The sequence below is a fragment of the Ctenocephalides felis genome, unplaced genomic scaffold, assembly GCF_003426905.1.
Source record: "Ctenocephalides felis isolate EL2017-DRISC unplaced genomic scaffold, ASM342690v1 CF-g0.4_SCAFFOLD_01604, whole genome shotgun sequence".
Classification (NCBI taxonomy): domain Eukaryota; kingdom Metazoa; phylum Arthropoda; class Insecta; order Siphonaptera; family Pulicidae; genus Ctenocephalides; species Ctenocephalides felis.
Window position 1 is genome coordinate 15,964,986 of NW_020537758.1, and position 18,695 is coordinate 15,983,680.

The 18,695-nt window shown below is 29.9% G+C and overlaps 1 protein-coding gene across 1 annotated transcript in view; it reads right to left on the reverse strand.

The window, feature by feature from the left end:
- Positions 1–15,454: 15,454 nt before the first annotated feature.
- LOC113373410 (LIM/homeobox protein Lhx3-like) overlaps positions 15,455–18,695 on the reverse strand; it is an 11,988-nt gene continuing 8,747 nt past the window's right edge. Inside the window, 1 exon segment of the mRNA XM_026613709.1 lies at positions 15,455–15,479. Within this exon segment, the coding sequence (XP_026469494.1) occupies positions 15,455–15,479 (25 nt within the window).

The window sequence follows — 18,695 nt, forward strand, 5'->3', positions numbered from 1 at the left end:
TACTTTCTTAGTGCTCAACTTGCCCCACCTATGGGGTACATTGAGCATACTTGACTTTTGGCATTTAAACAGCTGTAGCTTTTAAATTTTACTTATTACCAAAAAATAGTATTAACACTTTTGTTAAGCAATAAACAACAAATCCATTAAGCCAATAAGCAATTTATTGAGACTTTTCTTTGAGGAGCTACATCCGTTTAAGTAAAAATTTGCTCTAGCCCCGCCCTACCCTACGGATCTATAGTCCAAGTAGTAGTTTTATAGTTGCTTGTTTGATACGTGTGTATATTATCGTTATTATACTAACCTCTACTACTTTACCATTTCACCATCATTGAATACAAATATTGGCATCGGTGTACAATAAAAAAATCAATCTTAAATAATTTCTATGCATGTACAATTCAGTTTTTTTCTAGGCTTCACATATCACAAGCGTGAGTGAATTAAACCTGAATTTCTATTTCGATTTTTTTACTTGAAAATCCTACAAAGCTTTCGCTTAATTTCAGTTTGTAGCTTTATTTTGCAATAAAATTGTTGCATTTGGAAAGATATGGACAGAAAGACGTCGGAAGGTTTCAAAACGCAATCTAACCAATAAAACAGTTTAGTGCCTGACTTATTGTTAACTCTCATTGTATGGCGCTGGGTTCTGCGGGCCTTCGCGCGTCGCCTTGTGATTTAACGCGAAATGTAAATGAAAAAGTGATAGTTGAAATCCTGAGGCGGACGATGTATGATGTGGAGTCATAAAGTGTTCCGTACAAACAAACATACGTGCCTCGGCGCCGACACGGCTTGTGACACGCATCATACACGAATTATGTCCATTCTATAATACAAGTCGTATCTGTGTGTGCATTCAACAAATCGCTGTCCGTCCGAAAGGAGAAGGAAATTCCACGTGAGAAAACGCCAGGAATCAATTGCTTTTACTATTTGACCGCGGACGCCTTCACTTTTTGAATGATCCATCTACTTTATACACTTGAACTGCCATTATTATTGCCAGGGCTAAAGTATATACATATTTATTACTCATGGTGTCATAGTTAATACACACGAAAAGTTGGTAACCAGAGTGGACCATCCCAAATATACATAACGCCATTAAACTTTGCTATTTTAAAAATTTGTTTTTATATTATCTGCAATTAGTTTACATATTGCTCACTATCAATCTCAACATTATTTTGTACTCAATTTTTTGAGTCCCATAGTCTACTCTAGGTTTGGTAAAACGTGAAACAACTTTAGAGCCACAGCAGTCTTTTTTGCTGCAATTTAGCGACAGATGTAAAAATTATCTTTATTCCAGTTTGGCAATGTGTGAAAAACTCATCATATCCTATCCGTATCTCCTGTGGTATGACTACCAACTCATCATATGAGATCCGTAGAAAATATCATTCAATATTGTTCAATCAATAATCCAATAGCAAGCATAATACTTTAATTTTTCATGGCTTCCAATCTCATTGTTGTAAGAAGTAGGTAAACCGCTCATACACACTTTTAGTACGCTTCAATGGCTATAATCGAATTGCAAATTTAACCATAAAAATTATAACCACAATTCAAAAACTTTTCATGTCTATTTGCGTCATGAACAATAGTGGTTGTTAATTTACGAATATCATCTTACAGGGCGTTAATCAACTATAAAACTTTAAGATCAATAGAAAATTGATCTTGAGCTTGCTAATTCTTAAAATAATTCTATATACAAATTACAGAACACAAGGTAATAAAATTAAAGAATTAGAGTAATGCTGATTTGAATCAAGGCCTGGTTGTGTATAAATTTAAATTATTTTTTGCCTTGGGTTGTCAATATTGTTGATGCAACGGATCGGAGGCTAAAAAATTCTATAAAATATATTATTACAAATGATTACTTGAATAACATGTGTCTATTCTAAATAAGGCCCGTACATAGACCGTATAACTACGAGCGAAAAAATAAGTGCATAAAGATAGAAGGGGACTCTGACGTCACTTGCTGAACGAACGTAGCCGACAATTGTAGAACTCTCCCGATTAATTAAATGTCATATGCCAAATGTCTTACAAGTACATAAAAGTACAATATATAGAAGTTTTTTGTTTATTGTTTTTATCTAATTTTATTGATATTTTAACGAACTTTGTTAAAAAAATAATTAAATATACTAATATTCAGATAATCCAATCATCATAATGTAGTTATTTAAAATAATATATCATAAATCTGTGCATTGCAAGTATGATGGTTATTAGCACTACGATTAGGCTCAGGTTACTATAAGAAAATATTTAATTTGCATTAGATAAAGGGCATTTTCAAAATTGACAATTTTTTTAAATTGGCAAATTTGGGAATTTTCCTATGCGTGAAAATCTATGATGGGCAGAACTTTTCCAAAAATTAATTGCACCATTCGACAGCAAAAAAATCACTGATAACGATAGTAAAAAGAAATTTTAATTTTTTTGCGTTTTTAAAGGGGTCGGTGGTGACTATACGTATAGTTGGCACCGAATTTGGCCCCACCCATTTATTTCGAGAACGGAAAGAGCAAAAAAATTTTAGTTTGCACCAATCGACAGCAAAAAATCGTCAAATAATCAGATCATATCAGTTTTGCCAATTTCCACCATCGCGGTGCCAAGTATACAGACATCATTTTCTTTTACCAATTTCCTTTACACCATGATTATTGCAAAGATAAATTTATCAATTTAGTTAGTTGGCAAATGCAAAGTTAGCTGCTTCGTTTCTTCTTGTGGGTCATTAACATCGAGTGAGGGCAAACAGGTCATCCGTGGCCTGACTCCCGGTGACTGGCGACCCCGGCTTTGCGTTGCGCCCGCAAAGGATCGTATCGCTGCCTTGAACGGTAGATACCCTGACGAATCCCTTCGTCGATGGATTCGCATCGATGTATTTTACGTAAAGACATTTATTGCACGACCGTGGTTAATAACTTAAAACAGAGAGAATCCGAATCGATAGGTCTCAACAAAAACTTCACAGAAATATAGATACAAAGGTGAAACAATTTTATATTGATAGACTTTTTACTCGATTTTTTTATGGAACTATCGAGTATTTTATCATTGTACAATCCTGATTAAATGTGCAAACTTTTGATGAAACTTGCCAACACACTTTCGTACATTTTTAAAGTCGTCTTAACTCGTTTAAAAAGTCTTATTTTGTGAAAAATTTGAAAAATTGTTTTGTGATTTTTGACTGTGGTCGTCGAATATGTTTGCTTTCACAACGTTTGTTCAATGGAAATAGAAATTACCTTTTTTCCTAATAATAAAATTTGAAGATAAATATATATCATACAGTTTTCTTTCGCATCGATGTATTTTACGTAAAGACATTTATTGCACGACCGTGGTTAATAACTTAAAACAGAGAGAATCCGAATCGATAGGTCTCAACAAAACCTTCACAGAAATATAGATACAAAGGTGAAACAATTTTATATTGATAGATTTTTTTACTCGATTTTTTTATGGAACTATCGAGTATTTTTTCTATTGTACAATCCTGATTGTGAGAATTTTTGATAAAACTTGTGAGAAAATGTGAGCACTTTTGATGGAAATTGCCAACACACTTTAGTACATTTTCATAGTCGACTAATTTTGTAAATTTGAAATACATAGTTTAACAAAAAGTCTTAATTCTTAAAAACATAGGGTCAATTGTCTTATCATGCTTGACTGTGGTCGTGGAATGTATTTGCTTCCACAACGTTTGTTCGAAAATGTTATTTATCTTTTTTTCTAATAATAAAGTATGAGGATAATAAATGTGTATTATACAGTTTTCTTTATATTAACGATTAATGTCAGAAATTAGAATCTGATATTATTTTTTTATAAAAGTACTCTAAGTCACGTGTTCCACAATGGCATATATCATGTAACGATGTGGACACGTGACTAATCCCAAAATGCTTTGGTATCATCAGGGCTGTTTGATCTTTTCATTTTCGAGTGTGGAAATATTAAATATTTTTGTGATAATAACGTACCGAAATAATCTGCAATTTTATATAATATTAATATATAAATCATAAAAGTTAACCACTTAATTTGAAGTCATTGTAATTGCAGAATGTTTGGTAAAACATGGAAAAACACACAATTTTTTAAATTTTAGATAATTTAACCGTATTACCCAAGCTGTAATTTAGAATATGTTTTAATTTTGATATGAATAGTATTTCAAAAGGATTTTTGTAATAAGTTTTTGGCTTATTTTGAATTAAGCTCACTCATTCACAACAATTCAAATTTCAATAAAATAACTTGAATAAGTTATTTACTAGTCAGATGATGACTTGTACTGATGAGAGTTTCAATCTCACTGATAGTAGAATCAAACGCAAATCTTTGAGCAGTTTAAAATAAGTTTTTGACTAATTTTGGAAAAAGCTCACTCAGTCACAACAATTCAATTTTCAAAAAAAAAACTTTTAAAAAGTATTTACTGGTGAGATGATAATTCGTATTAAAGAGAGTTTCTATCTCACTATTATTAAAATCAAATTCAAATCTTTGAGCAGTTTAAAATAAGTATTTGGCTCATCCTAAAAAAAGCTCACTTATTCAGAACAATTCACGTTTCGATTAAAAATAACTTGAATAAATTATTTACTAGGAAGATGATGGTCCGTATTGATGAAAGTTTCTATCTCATCAAATTTAAATCTCCGAGAAGTTTTCAACACCACTGGTCCAAATAACTTCTTTCTTTTTTATCAGAAAAATTACTAGATGTCATATTTTTAGACAGTTATAGTTACAAAATGAAATTGAAGAAAAATCTTTGGGCTAATGAATATCTGAAGCTATATAAGTGATATTACACAAGCGCTGACAAAAATTACATGAAAAAATTTGGAACCATTTACTATTGTTAAACAATTCTCATCACTGAAAAGACTGAAAAGATGCTGGCCAAGCGACCTTAAATGAAATACTAGGCTTCACTCATTGGAGTGAACTTTAGATAATTATTTCTTTTTTCTTTATTATTATTATTATTATTTTTATTTTCTTTCGATTCCTCTCGTTTGTGTCACAATATCTTATAAGATTAAATTGTACGTATCTTGATATCTTGAATAAGATTACATGGAACTAGATCGCACACAATTATCATGAAAAATTACAATAAATAGTATTTTATTCAATTTATTTATTATATAGGTATCGTATTTAGAAATTTCATAAATGTTCCATGCAAGTAATTTCGGATAAATTATTAAAAGCTCTGGTAAAATTACATATTTCATCCATAATATCAATCAAATAGAGATCCCATTTACTACAATACCTACGTTATTTACACAATCATAAACCACATTTATCGCACTAAAGTGTCTTACCAAAGTTTTTTTAGATTTAATTAAGAATGTTATAACTGGCGCGTCTGAAAAATATGAACCGTGGGTGGATGTTGTTTGAGCGCGATCCGCGGTTTGCTCGAGGGAATTGAGGGAACCGTTTCGACACGCGACTTTCGAGTCAAAATCAAATTAGGCGCGCGCACGCCTTGCTAAATTCTATAGATACACTATATGATCGCTCCCTTTTCGAAAATTGAAGCCAAACAACCGAACGGACGGTCGAGGGATTGTTCCTGATTAAGATTTATAACTGAGCAGTTTTCAAATCAAGGAAACACACTACTGGATTTGTAATGATGTGCCATTTGTCAGAGGAAATAGAGAAGAAAAAAGGTATCACTAAAGTGAAATACCATATAATTAATACTAAAACATTATAGTTGTAATTTACTCGTATATACAGGATGTCCAAGGGTGTATATAATATAAACTTTATGTTTGGTTATCTTCTTATATATAAAAATGAATCGCAAAATGTGTTGGTAAGCGCATAACTCAACAACGCCTGGACCAATTTGGCCAATTCTTCTTTAAAATGTTTGTTAGAGTCCAAGGATGGTTTTTACGGCGAGAAAAAATCGAATAATTGCCGGGAAAACCCTAAAAACAGCCCTTTTCTTTTTCTCATACAAACGTTTTCTAACTAAAACGTAGAATCAATTTGAGCTTTATTGCTATTATATAAAGTTCATATTAAATTACAAGCACTCACTGTATACTCCTCTTAAACGATTATTCGGATTTTGATAAATCTTGAAGTTTGTTAAGGAAGTTTTTTAGGATGTATGTGATTATAAAGTACTGGGATGTATGTGCAATATTGTATAAATAAATGAAAAAAAATTGCAAAAAAACGACATGTCATTGTTTGCATTGAAAACAAATAAAAACTATCATCTGCCAAAAATTTCAATTTACTTATGAACCTAAATAATATTAGAATATGTATAATAAATTTATGATTATGAATAAGAAAAATTAAACGTCTACATTATTATTGCCAAAAAGCAACTGAGATATACCAGAAATTAAAATAATATAAACACAGTACATGTATGGCAGATTGAATGATACATATATGAACAGGATATGACAAATTAATTCTTTTAAAATATGAAATTAAGTATTAATCAGGGCCAGTCCTACATTTAATGCGATGCATGCGAAAAATACGAGCGCACGCCTTAGGGGGCGCCAACACAAGATTCGGATATTAAATTTTCAGTTTAGTTTTTTTTTTCAGTATATAATTTCTTTGCATCTTTCACTAATCTTACCACAATATTTGTAAAATTCGTAAAATTTTCACTTTGTAACAAATGGGAAAGTAAAGATGAATACATACAATTCGGCCCTAACGATATAGATTAGGAGAAGTTTAAGATGCAATTTTGGATATTTGAAATAATAAAAAATTAAATTAATTTAATCCAACATAAAGTACCAGTGTAATGTTATGGTTATGGTTATGTTATACCGTTTAAAAGACTTCAATTCCCAATATAGTGTGTTAATTGAGACTCATTTTATTATCTACATTTAGCATCGCTCATACTATAAATGTATATGCATTTTGGCGTAAAGAGTAATTTAAAAAACAATAATTATTATTTTTATGTAAACGGTAAATATTAGTATATTATATTAAAAAATTGTAGTCATTGATACAGGACAACGTCTGTCGGGTCATCTAGTATTTGATAAATGTTCACAGTTTTCGAATACTCAGCTACCAATTGAATTCAATCGCAACCTTCTGATTTAAAATTGTCATTTACCGAATATGATGGGTCCACGCAAAAGAGATTTAGACATGGACATCAGGGTATCTGATATTTATTTAACGTCCTGTTCCGAAAAATGACCATGACCGAGCCTGATTCGTTGGCTGGCGCCTCTCACGCTTGCCGTGACCGCGTCGAATGCTCAGCCGCCGTCTGATGGACCGTGCAGACTCGCGGTTGCCGGCCAACGTTAAATATAAAGATCTCTACGACCAAATATATATAAAGATCGTCTTCAAACGACCTGCTATGTCCGGCGATTAAGCAAAACTGCATAAATCGGTATTCTGATACGAACGGGATACATGTGCGGAGTAATAAAATTTTGATGTCACAAGACCTTCGTTTCTAGCATTGATGGGATTATAAAATCGTTTATTGGAGTAGCACGAAAATCATTTTCGATCGCCGGTTTTATCACCATTGCTATTGTAAACTCTATTTCCACCAAATCCTGTGAAACTTTTTACACATGTTCTCAATATATTAGGTTGTCAAATATCTCCCTTCCGCTTTTTTGCTCTTGGTTTATTATACAAAAAGGCGGAAGGGAGATATTTGACAACCTATTAGATAACCAACTCCCAAACAAATTCTAATTTTGTATTTATTTTCTTATATCATAATTTTTTTCGATCACTTCTTAGCTCAATCATTAGCAACCATGTGTATTTAACCCAGTTAATTTTTTTCTGGAGCAAATGACTCTAAATGTTCTTCATTTTTTATCTGCTTTATCACAAATTATATTTGCAAAACCATATTGAAAGAGCAAATAACTTACGCAGAATCTCTCATAAAAAATAGGTCAGTTATCATATATACTTTAATAAGAATACTCATACTATATATTCGTTACATAAATGACATTCTTACCATAATTTGTCAATTAGATTTAGAAATCATACTTACAAAAATTAGGATTCGCAATGACATCGATATATAATGAAGGTATTAAATAATCAAATTGTATTTATTCACGAAACATTTATAGATGATAAGAATAATAGTTTATGTTAGCACATTTTGGAAAAAATAGGTCAAACTGTTTTTTATGGTGATATAAATCCTATGATATAAAGTTACATTAATATCATTAGTTTCTATCAGCATCATCATTTAGAATAATTTAGTTGGTTTCATTTGAACATTGAACGATCCTTATCATATACCTAGGTATATTTTGGACTAGATTTTTTTTTCAAATCGATGTATTTGATATTTCCAAAGATTAATTTATCTAGAAAAAGTATATAAAAGGATTTTTTTAAATTTCATTTGTTTTTTTTGGAGATAATACAATAATATAGCTGTTTGACCACGGAAACCCCTATAGGTACATTGAACTAGATCATTTTCAAATCGATTTATTTGATATTTCCAAAAATTAATTATTCTAGAAAAAGTATACAAAAGGGTTTTTCTCTAAACTGTCGTTTTCGATAGATACCCACGATTTCTCAACTTCTACTAAATCGATTTCAAAGAAATTATTCCAGTATCTTCAAAATAGACTTTGAATTCAGTATGACCTCTATATGCTTATCCCTAAATTTCGATCTTCAGTATTTAAATAAAATCGGAAATTTAAAAAAAAATGGTAACAATATTTTTATTTTGGAATAGTTGTTTTTTTGTAGAAACAAATGTAACTTGCCCGTAATTCATACAATTGCGACATTATTCTAAATCAATAATTTATATTTTTTCTTCGGATTATTTTATATGCTAAAATCACGGGGACAGTCAGTTGCCCATTTATTGAGGCTTCTCCACACTTCATCACCTTCTAGAATTAACCTTATATTTCTATAATTTTTTTAATATCTTCAAAACGATCAATAACATGTAAAAAAAGAGTGCGCATAAGGATCACACGCGATTGAAGTAAAACTTAATTGCTACTGTACAAAGTAGTAATTTTAAGTTAAGTAAAAATAAATACATTTATTAGTAATGGTAACACTCGTAATGCACACATTAAATAGTGTCAACCATTATACACATTTTTATAATGGTAACTTTAAAATGTTTATTTATCTATTCCGATTTATTTTTTGATATCGGTACGCATACATCGTTGATGCCGGTACGCATACAACGACAGATTTTTATTTACATACACGACTACCAATCACAATCAACCCGTATAGAAATGATATCATCGAGAGCGAATGACAAATCATTGTCACTTGACTCTTATCTTATCTTATCTGCAGTAACGCACTTCCGTTGCATTTGTACGGATTTAGTCGCGCCTAAAGAAGTTTTACTTCAAAAATATTAAAAAAATAGTTTGCCCTTTTTACTCCTTCAAAAAACGCCTAAAATTCACATCTCTATCCCCTTAACCGACGTAGGTTTTTATTTAAAAATTTGCAAGTGCTGAAACCACTCGTATAAACTCGCAAAGTTCTCTGTTAAAAATTCCTTCTCTATTTTTCTTTTATTCCTCTAAATATATTCTCTCATGACACGTGTATGTGCATCTCTATTCGATCCTACGGGGACACGTGCGAGGCGTGGCGCTGCTCAGACGCGGCGGATGGAAAGTCGCGAGCACGCCCATAGGCATCGGGAAATAAGTCTGACGGCCGTGGAACAAAAGCAGAAAGAACTAAAAGAACTTTACAAAGAACTTACGAAGAACACCTGATGAAGTCGACGTGAAGCTGCGCCAAGAGCGACGATGCAGCGCTGAGCTGGTTAGAATTATACTGGGAGACGTTTGATCGATAGGGATGGTGGTTTGAAGATTGTGGTTCTCAATATGAAGTTTGATGAATTATAATTGATATCAGAAATAAAGAGCAAGAACTCTACTAGAAATTGATTTTATTGATCGAAGGGTTGGATACTAAAAGTATATTAACTAGTGATGCATAGTTTTGTGGCTAAAGGCAAATGGATTGAAATTTTTGAAAGAAATCGACATTTTGAAATTTTATGAAACTTTTTTTAAATGTTGAAAATTTGAATTTAGATTTTTTTCAAAATCTTGAAACCGCTGAACTTGCCATTATAAAAAATCAGTCAAATTATCTTTTCATTTATACAAGTAAAATTTTTTCTGAATCATTCGTATTGGAAATCTATTGAAAAATTAATATTGCATGATATTGTGTCTGAAAGCAATTTGGAGAAATATCGATTTTTTGACATTTTTTCAAACTTTTTTAAATGTTGAAAATTTGAAATTTGAAATTTTTCAAAATCTTGAAACCGTTGAACTTGTCTTTCCAAAATATTAGTCAAATCTTCATTTCTTTTATACAAGTAAAATGTTTTTTGAATAATTCGTATTGGACTCTCCGTTCTCTCAAAAACTGCATTGCCATTGTTTGCACTTTTTGCCTCGATTATTAACGGATACCTGCCTTAGGAAAAACTAGATGTTTTTGGCACATAGAATGTTTTTTAAATAATTTGAAATTGATTTATCCATACTCTCGGAATCGTCGACAAAAAATTGTATCCGCACTTATACACACAAACGCACACATACATTATCAACACATCAATTTTTTCTAGGATATGCAAAAATTTTAATTTTTGTTTTTTTTGCGATTACTATAACTTACTCTATGGGATTAACTTCCTACATCTTGATGTTAATTTTTATTATTATTAACCAAATATTCTGCGTATATATGATTCTAACTAGAATATTGATTGATTCTGATAGGATATTGGCATCTACAGATATTTAAATTTACACTTAAAATAACAATCATATTCTACTGTCCAATTTGGTTTTGGATGCACTCATTTTGGAGAGATTTTATTTGCTTTAAAAAATTTGATTTGAGTCTACGTTTTTAATAAATATTAGCATACTAATAGCACTAAACTTATGAATTAACAATTACCTGGGAAGAGCGATTGCAAGTAAATCAGCCAGTTAACCCCTATTGCGTCCTGAAATATAAATATAAAAGATTAAAAAATAAGTATTGTATTTCACATAATACATAATTAATTTAATCACTAATTTAATATTGATAGGTTTTGCTTAAGGCAAATCAATTTAAATACTAAAATTGAAATAACTGCAAGATTGACAAGAATTCAATCAAGAAGCCAATCTGTGTCAATGGCCAAAGTTTGTATTGTTAAAGTCATTTTTTATTTTTATAGTGTTACTTCTTGTAGATTTTAAGATGTACAACAAATACATCTATGTAAAAATAAGTATAAAAAAAGATTAAATGGTGTTTATTGTGCAAAGAAATAGATTGCAGACGTATCACTGCTCATTGTACCAACCGCGTAACCGCTTTAAATTGTTCAAATCAGTTTCAATAGCAATAAATGATAAAAGCTATTAACGTCCAACAAAATGAATAACGAGTTTACTAAGTTCCAAATAAGTAGACTTGAATAGTTGTTCCATTCCCAGCCCAAGTTCTGTCCACACATCGCGTGGCTGGGAGTGCGCGCCGGTTCATCTATAGGCGGAGCGAGCGCTCTCCGGGAAATTTGTTCGGAGGGTGAGCGAAATAAAATGCTCGATGAAAAAAGAAAACATTGCAACATGAAGAGTAGAAGAAGAAAAGAGGGATCAATTCACACATTCGGTTCCATTCGTGTAGTGGGGGCAACATATGTATTCTAAGCGCACGCGGTCCTATCGGTCATATGAGAATGGTCTTAGTGTCAAATCGACGGCCGACGAGCGCGCATGTGTGTGATAAAAGTGTCTGTGATAACGTGCATATCATCATCCTAAAACGCGTGATGTGCTCGTGAGCGATTATTACAATCATCGAATTAATTTATGTATAAAAAAACTGTGTAAACAATTTTATTTCGATTGACGTTGTCGCCAAAAAATGTCGAGTACTTGCTACTACTGCTGTCAATACTAGTGATCTAAAGATAGTCGATTAGTTAGTTTTGAGTTGTAAAAAAATATTGAGTGAGAATGATGCTGTTCAGAAGCGAATCCCTAACACCGCCGTCCTCGAGTCCTGACATTCAGGCTGACATCAGAGTTCCGCCGATACAGTTGGATCACTTGCCGGACGTTTTCTTATGTAAGATCATTTTAATAGTATAAACATATAAATCACTATTGTTTATATCTTATTTAAAAAAATCTTCCTAATTTCACATTTGTTTTAAGTTTATCTTGATACAGTGTAATAAATTAAGTGCTCTCATCACGTTCATACCGTTCAGTCAATTACTTTAAATATCATACATATTTCTTAATTAAACTATCACTGCTTATTAACCATTTATATATTTGAGATGCACATTTAAAATTTTTGAAACGGTACTTGTATACCCCAAAATAAAACGGTTGTTAATATAAAAATATTAATTTTTGCAATAATTGCCATATAAATAAAGAAAGCACATAAAAGCTCATGTCCCCTTAATTTATCGTTATCAAGTCATCATAACCGATACCTAAAATTAATTTGTGAACCAAATATTCTTCGTATGTATGATTCTAATTGGAATATCGATTGATTCTAATACAATCAATTTTGTCTCAACTTTGACTCATAAATAAATTATACTTGAAAGCTCATCTAAAGCAAAAGTAAAGCTACCCTTAGTTTCTGATTATAAAATCAATTTGATGGACAATTTAAATTGATTTGGGAAGCAAATATCCTGCGTGTGCGTGATTCTAATCAGAATATAGATTGATTATAAGAAAATCGATATTGTTTTAACTAAAAAGTTTTTTTTATAATAAATACGAAATATAAATCAAATACCCTATTGTCACAAAATATTTAAACATAGTATCTTAAAAAATAACACCTTATAGTAGTAAGGTTAGGTTTAAGTCTAAGTTTTCCGGGGATAATTAAAAATTATAATCCATATATATATATATATATATATATATATAAAATATATATATATATATAAACATATCTATATTTCAAAATAGATATTAATAAACATATCTAATTAATATCTGCGAATCAATTGATCATGGAATTCGGACAAGCCTCTTGAGTTCAAATCATATGATTGAAATACATTTTTTGATAAAAAGTTGATATTTTTTAATCTTAAGTAGTTTTAAATCTACATTCGTAATCTACATAAAGCTATATCTATTTTGTAAAAGTGCTATAAAATAATTACTAAAATTCATATTTTCAAAAAAAAATTTACAACTTGCTATTATATTATAAAATATTTATTTTATAAATTAGTAGATAACTGTGTAAGTAGGAATGAAAAGTTTAATGTCTTCATACTCTATTTTAAAAGTTCTCGACCAAAACTACACAAATTTTCATTATATTTTCGTCTGTTCATCTATAAACCAATTCATCCAAAAGCTCAAAATTAAAGACATTAAAATAAATTATAATATAATAGTGTACAAATTATAAAAAAGATTATTGAACCATATATGTTTTCTGTGAAGCATGAAAGCTGAGAATTTAAATATATTATTTCCTGGATGTCCTTTTTACAAAATAAATCATGAGCACTGGCAAAGTCTGAAATATCTCTATGAAACTTGCAAAAATCTATTAACCCATAATCATTTCAATACAGTAAATTGACGATGATATACTTACTACCATACTAAATACTAATTTAATACTGGATATTAAAATGATTTTGTACGTTTTAGTACTAAATGGGTGTCCTCATTCAGCAATTCTTAACATTAAACATGTAAAATATATAAAAACTAATTATTTTGCTTAACAAATAGATGCACCATTTAATTACAAATATATTTAAATCCTCAAAATTAAAATTGGTCAGTTATTTTGCTTGGTTTCTAAATGATTCAGTTCAGACAGAATAATTTAGTAGAAGCTTTTCTTATCGCGACCTTCATTTACTACTCTTTGGTCTAGACCGCTACGAAATATTACGTAAATAAGATACTAATCTAATATTAAACATATTTTCTGTTGGTTTTGCTGTTCCTTATTGTTTAGTTAAGATATCACAACGACATCGTGGATAAAAGTCGCGAAAAGTCATTCTCAGGGTACATTGTTTGGGATCATAAATATTAATATTTGAAACAAAATCCAGACATCATGATGAAAGCACTTTTTGTTATTATGCTTTGATTTATTGGGCAATTGCAAACATTGTTTTATGATGTCATTGCTCATAAAAATCAGAAAATCTGGCACTTTGAGTCTGAAATCATAAGAATTATATTTAAAATATTTTCTTGAGTAATTTGGTATATTGATTATTTTTCAAGATTTTGTTGATACATTTACTGGTATAGGGGACGAAATTTATATTTGAAATTTGTCTAAATTTTGTTTGTTACGAATTATCGATCTTCTACGAAAAACCATCTTATATCCGATTCCTATCTTCTCAAAAATACTTATAAACTTAATTGGAACTCAATGAAACTTCTTGAAAGCCTTTCACGCACAGTTCACATGTTTATATAGAATCTTGCAAATGGCATCAGGTTCTTGAATTCAAGTACATTTTTAGATGATCGTATCACGCCTTGATAACGTGAAAGGGAACTGATCTTATGAATCTTGTTTGTTTTACGTCAATTACATGTTTAACACTTGTTCTAACACCGACTAATCCCTTGATATCAAAAATCCACAGGTAAAAAAATCTTTAGAAACGAGGTCTTTTAAATGAAAAAAAAAATATTGCGTGTAATGAACATTCATATACACCTGTTACGATAAGTTCTCAATCAGCTTTTCTGTTCTGTTCCATGTTAGAAATATACATGTAAACAATTGAGATGGCATTTGAAAACAATAAATTCTTAGGTGTGCAAATGACGTAATATTTTGCTCGCATTAAAAGCACTGGCAAATTGCGTTTTTCTACTTCATACAAACTAAGAAATAAATCGTTACAAAATATTAAAGTAATTTGAATTTTAGATAGATAATCACAAATGATAACGATTTCTGGTGGTTGGGGTCACCAAACTTGGAGGCATTTAAATTTTCTATATTTAAGATATAAAGTATTAGAAGTATATACATTATTAAAAATGGCTGTATACGGGACAGAAAAAATATTCATAGGTTATTTGAATAATTCCAAGTACTTATATACAATAAAATAGTTAACGATTATTTTTAATATCTAAATTATTTTTAGTTTAGTATCTAAATTATTTTCAGAATAAATCAAATAATTTGCTATTAAATAACACGAGCAGAAAAAAATTAATACACAACTCTCCATTGAAAATTTTAAGTACCTACTTCAGATTTTTCACTGTATACAATGAAATAACATTTTACACAACATTACAGATTATATCTTGAGTTCTTTAGATTTTCTACATAGTATTATTATACTCACTAAATTTTCGCATCTGTTCGATAAAGCTCGCTCGTAATTATTATCTATTAAATTTTAGTATATAAGAAATCGTAAAGAGATATCGCAGTTAGTAGTGAACATTATCCAAAATATAAGCATCATTTTTAGTGTTTGAATTTGCTAAAATGCAAATGGGTAATTTATTTTTAATTTAGTTTAATTAAAATTCACCAAGTAAGTTTCAAACTTATATGAGTAATAAATTAAATAATATGGTATATAGTGAATTATATTACCTTTATAATTATTTATATGTATTTATAGTTTACTGTTTATGATTTTAGAAATGGAAAATGAAAAATCATGAATAGAAATGATTTTACAAAAAATTTTCTCATGTTTTATTAACAATTTTTTATTAATTTTAAAATATAAGAAAATTTAATTTTTATATTTAGAATTAGATTATAATGTTATTTTAATAATATTATGCTATTCCTAATTATTTTGAACTTCTTCATTAGGGTAAGTAAAGAAGGAGTATTCTTTTTTGCCTTATCTTAAAATTAGGAAAAGTGTGTGTACCTTGTAGGCATATTTATATGATTGGATGCAATATTTTTGCGAAAATTATAAAGTAAAGAAATAAATTGAATGAAAAAACATAGAAATTGTTATTATAGCAAAAATATTTTCAATTAATATTAATAAATATGTTTACCCAAAACTTTTTGCTCATATTTATATCAATGATCTAATTTTACCAATTATATTTTTTCAGCAAGTATTCCAAAATGCGGGGGCTGCCATGAATTAATATTGGACAGATTCATATTAAAAGTATTGGAAAGGACTTGGCATGCAAAGTGTTTGCAATGTAGCGAATGTGGTGCCCAACTCGCAGACAAATGTTTTGCGAGGAACGGGCAACTCTACTGCAAGGAAGATTTCTTTAAGTAAGTATCACTGCTAAATTGTTGAATTAAATTAATTATAAATAACATCTAATTGATGTTATTGAAGTAATTGTTTAATTATTATTTAAGTAACGTAGGTGAAAAATATTTTTAACTTATTGTTTTTCGGATCTTATCTCTATATTCGGTTTTCTACCTTCGTACCGGTCGCTCAAATGACCTGAGTAAAATCTTTATAATAAATGCAATTATTTGTATAATTTTAATTATACAAATCTCCAAAAATCACAAAATATCACGTGTGGGAAGGGGGATCTAGTAAATACAAAAAAATACAAAAGTGTCACGTTTATTAATGTTGGGCAGAAAAGTATGGGGATAATTTTAAGTATCACTGTAGTACCACGGGCAAGGAAGAGGTCCTAGTAATCTCACTCTCTAGTGTAACATAGATTAAACAAAATACCACTACTGATCAGTTTTTGTCAGTTTGATAAACTTATGTAATCGCTAACTTGAATGACATAACAACAGCTGTAATGTAATAAACTCGTACAATCATGATCCGTTCGCCGTGTTTTAGAGAGAAATCCGTAAAAGAGCACAATCTCACGCGCTACTTGATAAATATATATATGTAGTTTCTGTACGGCGGCGCTTGATAAGAATTCACGATAATAAACAACAGACAAGGAGCATCGCTTTGATAACAGACAAGTGTGTGCGGGGTCACAGAACTACATCGGACGGGCATCTTCTAGTTTATCATCGATACGATACGACGATGATGGAACGATCGTTTTCGAATTTAAAAATAGCGAGTTTGTATCTCTGATAAAATAATATCCGTGTTTATCACGCGATTTTGCATTGGAAAATGTACGGTTTTTCCGACAAGTATTTTAATTGCGATCAATCGATGAGACACTGATTAGAAGAAAAGCCAATGATTCATTACATTTTGGTTTTTACACCCTTGATTCTGAACTTTTTTAATAATTCAATCATTTTTAATATAACTAACCCAAATAGGTTCATTCCATCCAAGCCTAAACTATCCGAAACTGACGAAGACTGCGTCATGCGCATTCTGGTTCTGGTCAATTTGATAGTATTTCCTAATTATTGTATTGCAATTTATTTTACATTAGTACCAGGAAGTAGCATATTTAGTTTCTTTATTACAATGACTATGTCTGTGATGATATAATGTGTTTAACTGATTAATTTCTGCTGAGATAAATCTTCTTTTTGGCATAGTTCTAAAAATTAATAGAACAAATCGTCGATATTTTCATTAAAATATTGAAACTAACTTTGAAAACTATTCTGATCTGCTACAGAATATAATTAAATTATTAAATCAATAATGAAAATACTGTAATTTTGCCATACACTTTTTCAAAAAATATGTGATAATAAATATAGCTCTCAAAAAAGTTGGAGCATTTAATCCACATTATAAAATGCTAAAATACTTTATAGTTTCATAATAAAATCGTTCGAGTAAAAAATAAAAATAAAAACAAAAACTTCAAGTATCTACTTCAACGAATTCAACTCTAAGTGGATACTTTGATAAAAAAAAATGTGCCTAACTTTGTCTTCTACAAGTTTATGTAACTTCAAGATAATTTTTTATTAATAAAACTACGCAAAATTAATGCAATGTAATGATAGTGCTGTATTGCATATGACTTAATAGGCACTTGAAATTTCAAGTATATTGTTTATGTTTAAGGCCAAAAATAAAATTCAATAAAAGAAAATTGACGTTATTGAAATGTAGCATTAGTAGGCATTATTATACCTTTAAATTTATTATGAATACTTGAAATTGATTGCATAATTTCTTAAAGAAATTATAAATAGAAGCATGAGAGTCTTAGATACATTTAAGGGTAGTTGTCGGTACTTAAAATAAAATATTTGAGAATAAAAAGTAAAGGATAACTCCTTATTCAAGAAAAATAAAAAAAAGAATAACTATAATGTTTAGAAAAATTGTGAAAGAATAACTATAATGTTGACTTGGTCGTTTTTACCCCAACCACATGTAAGCTTTTATATAGAGTATTAAAAAACTGTTGGATCTAACTTATAAATAACAAAACAACTTATAAAGCAATTAAATAGTTTATTCTTAGAAGTTATATTCAGGTATCATAAACTAAATAATAGTGCTCAAAAACAAAACTTCGGACAAAAAAAATGTTTTGCTTTAAATATTGATACATGTACCTTTATCTCCTGGTCGCGACGTCGGAAGAATTAAGGTAGTGTCTGGTAATACTTTATTTCGTTAAAGTAGAGGG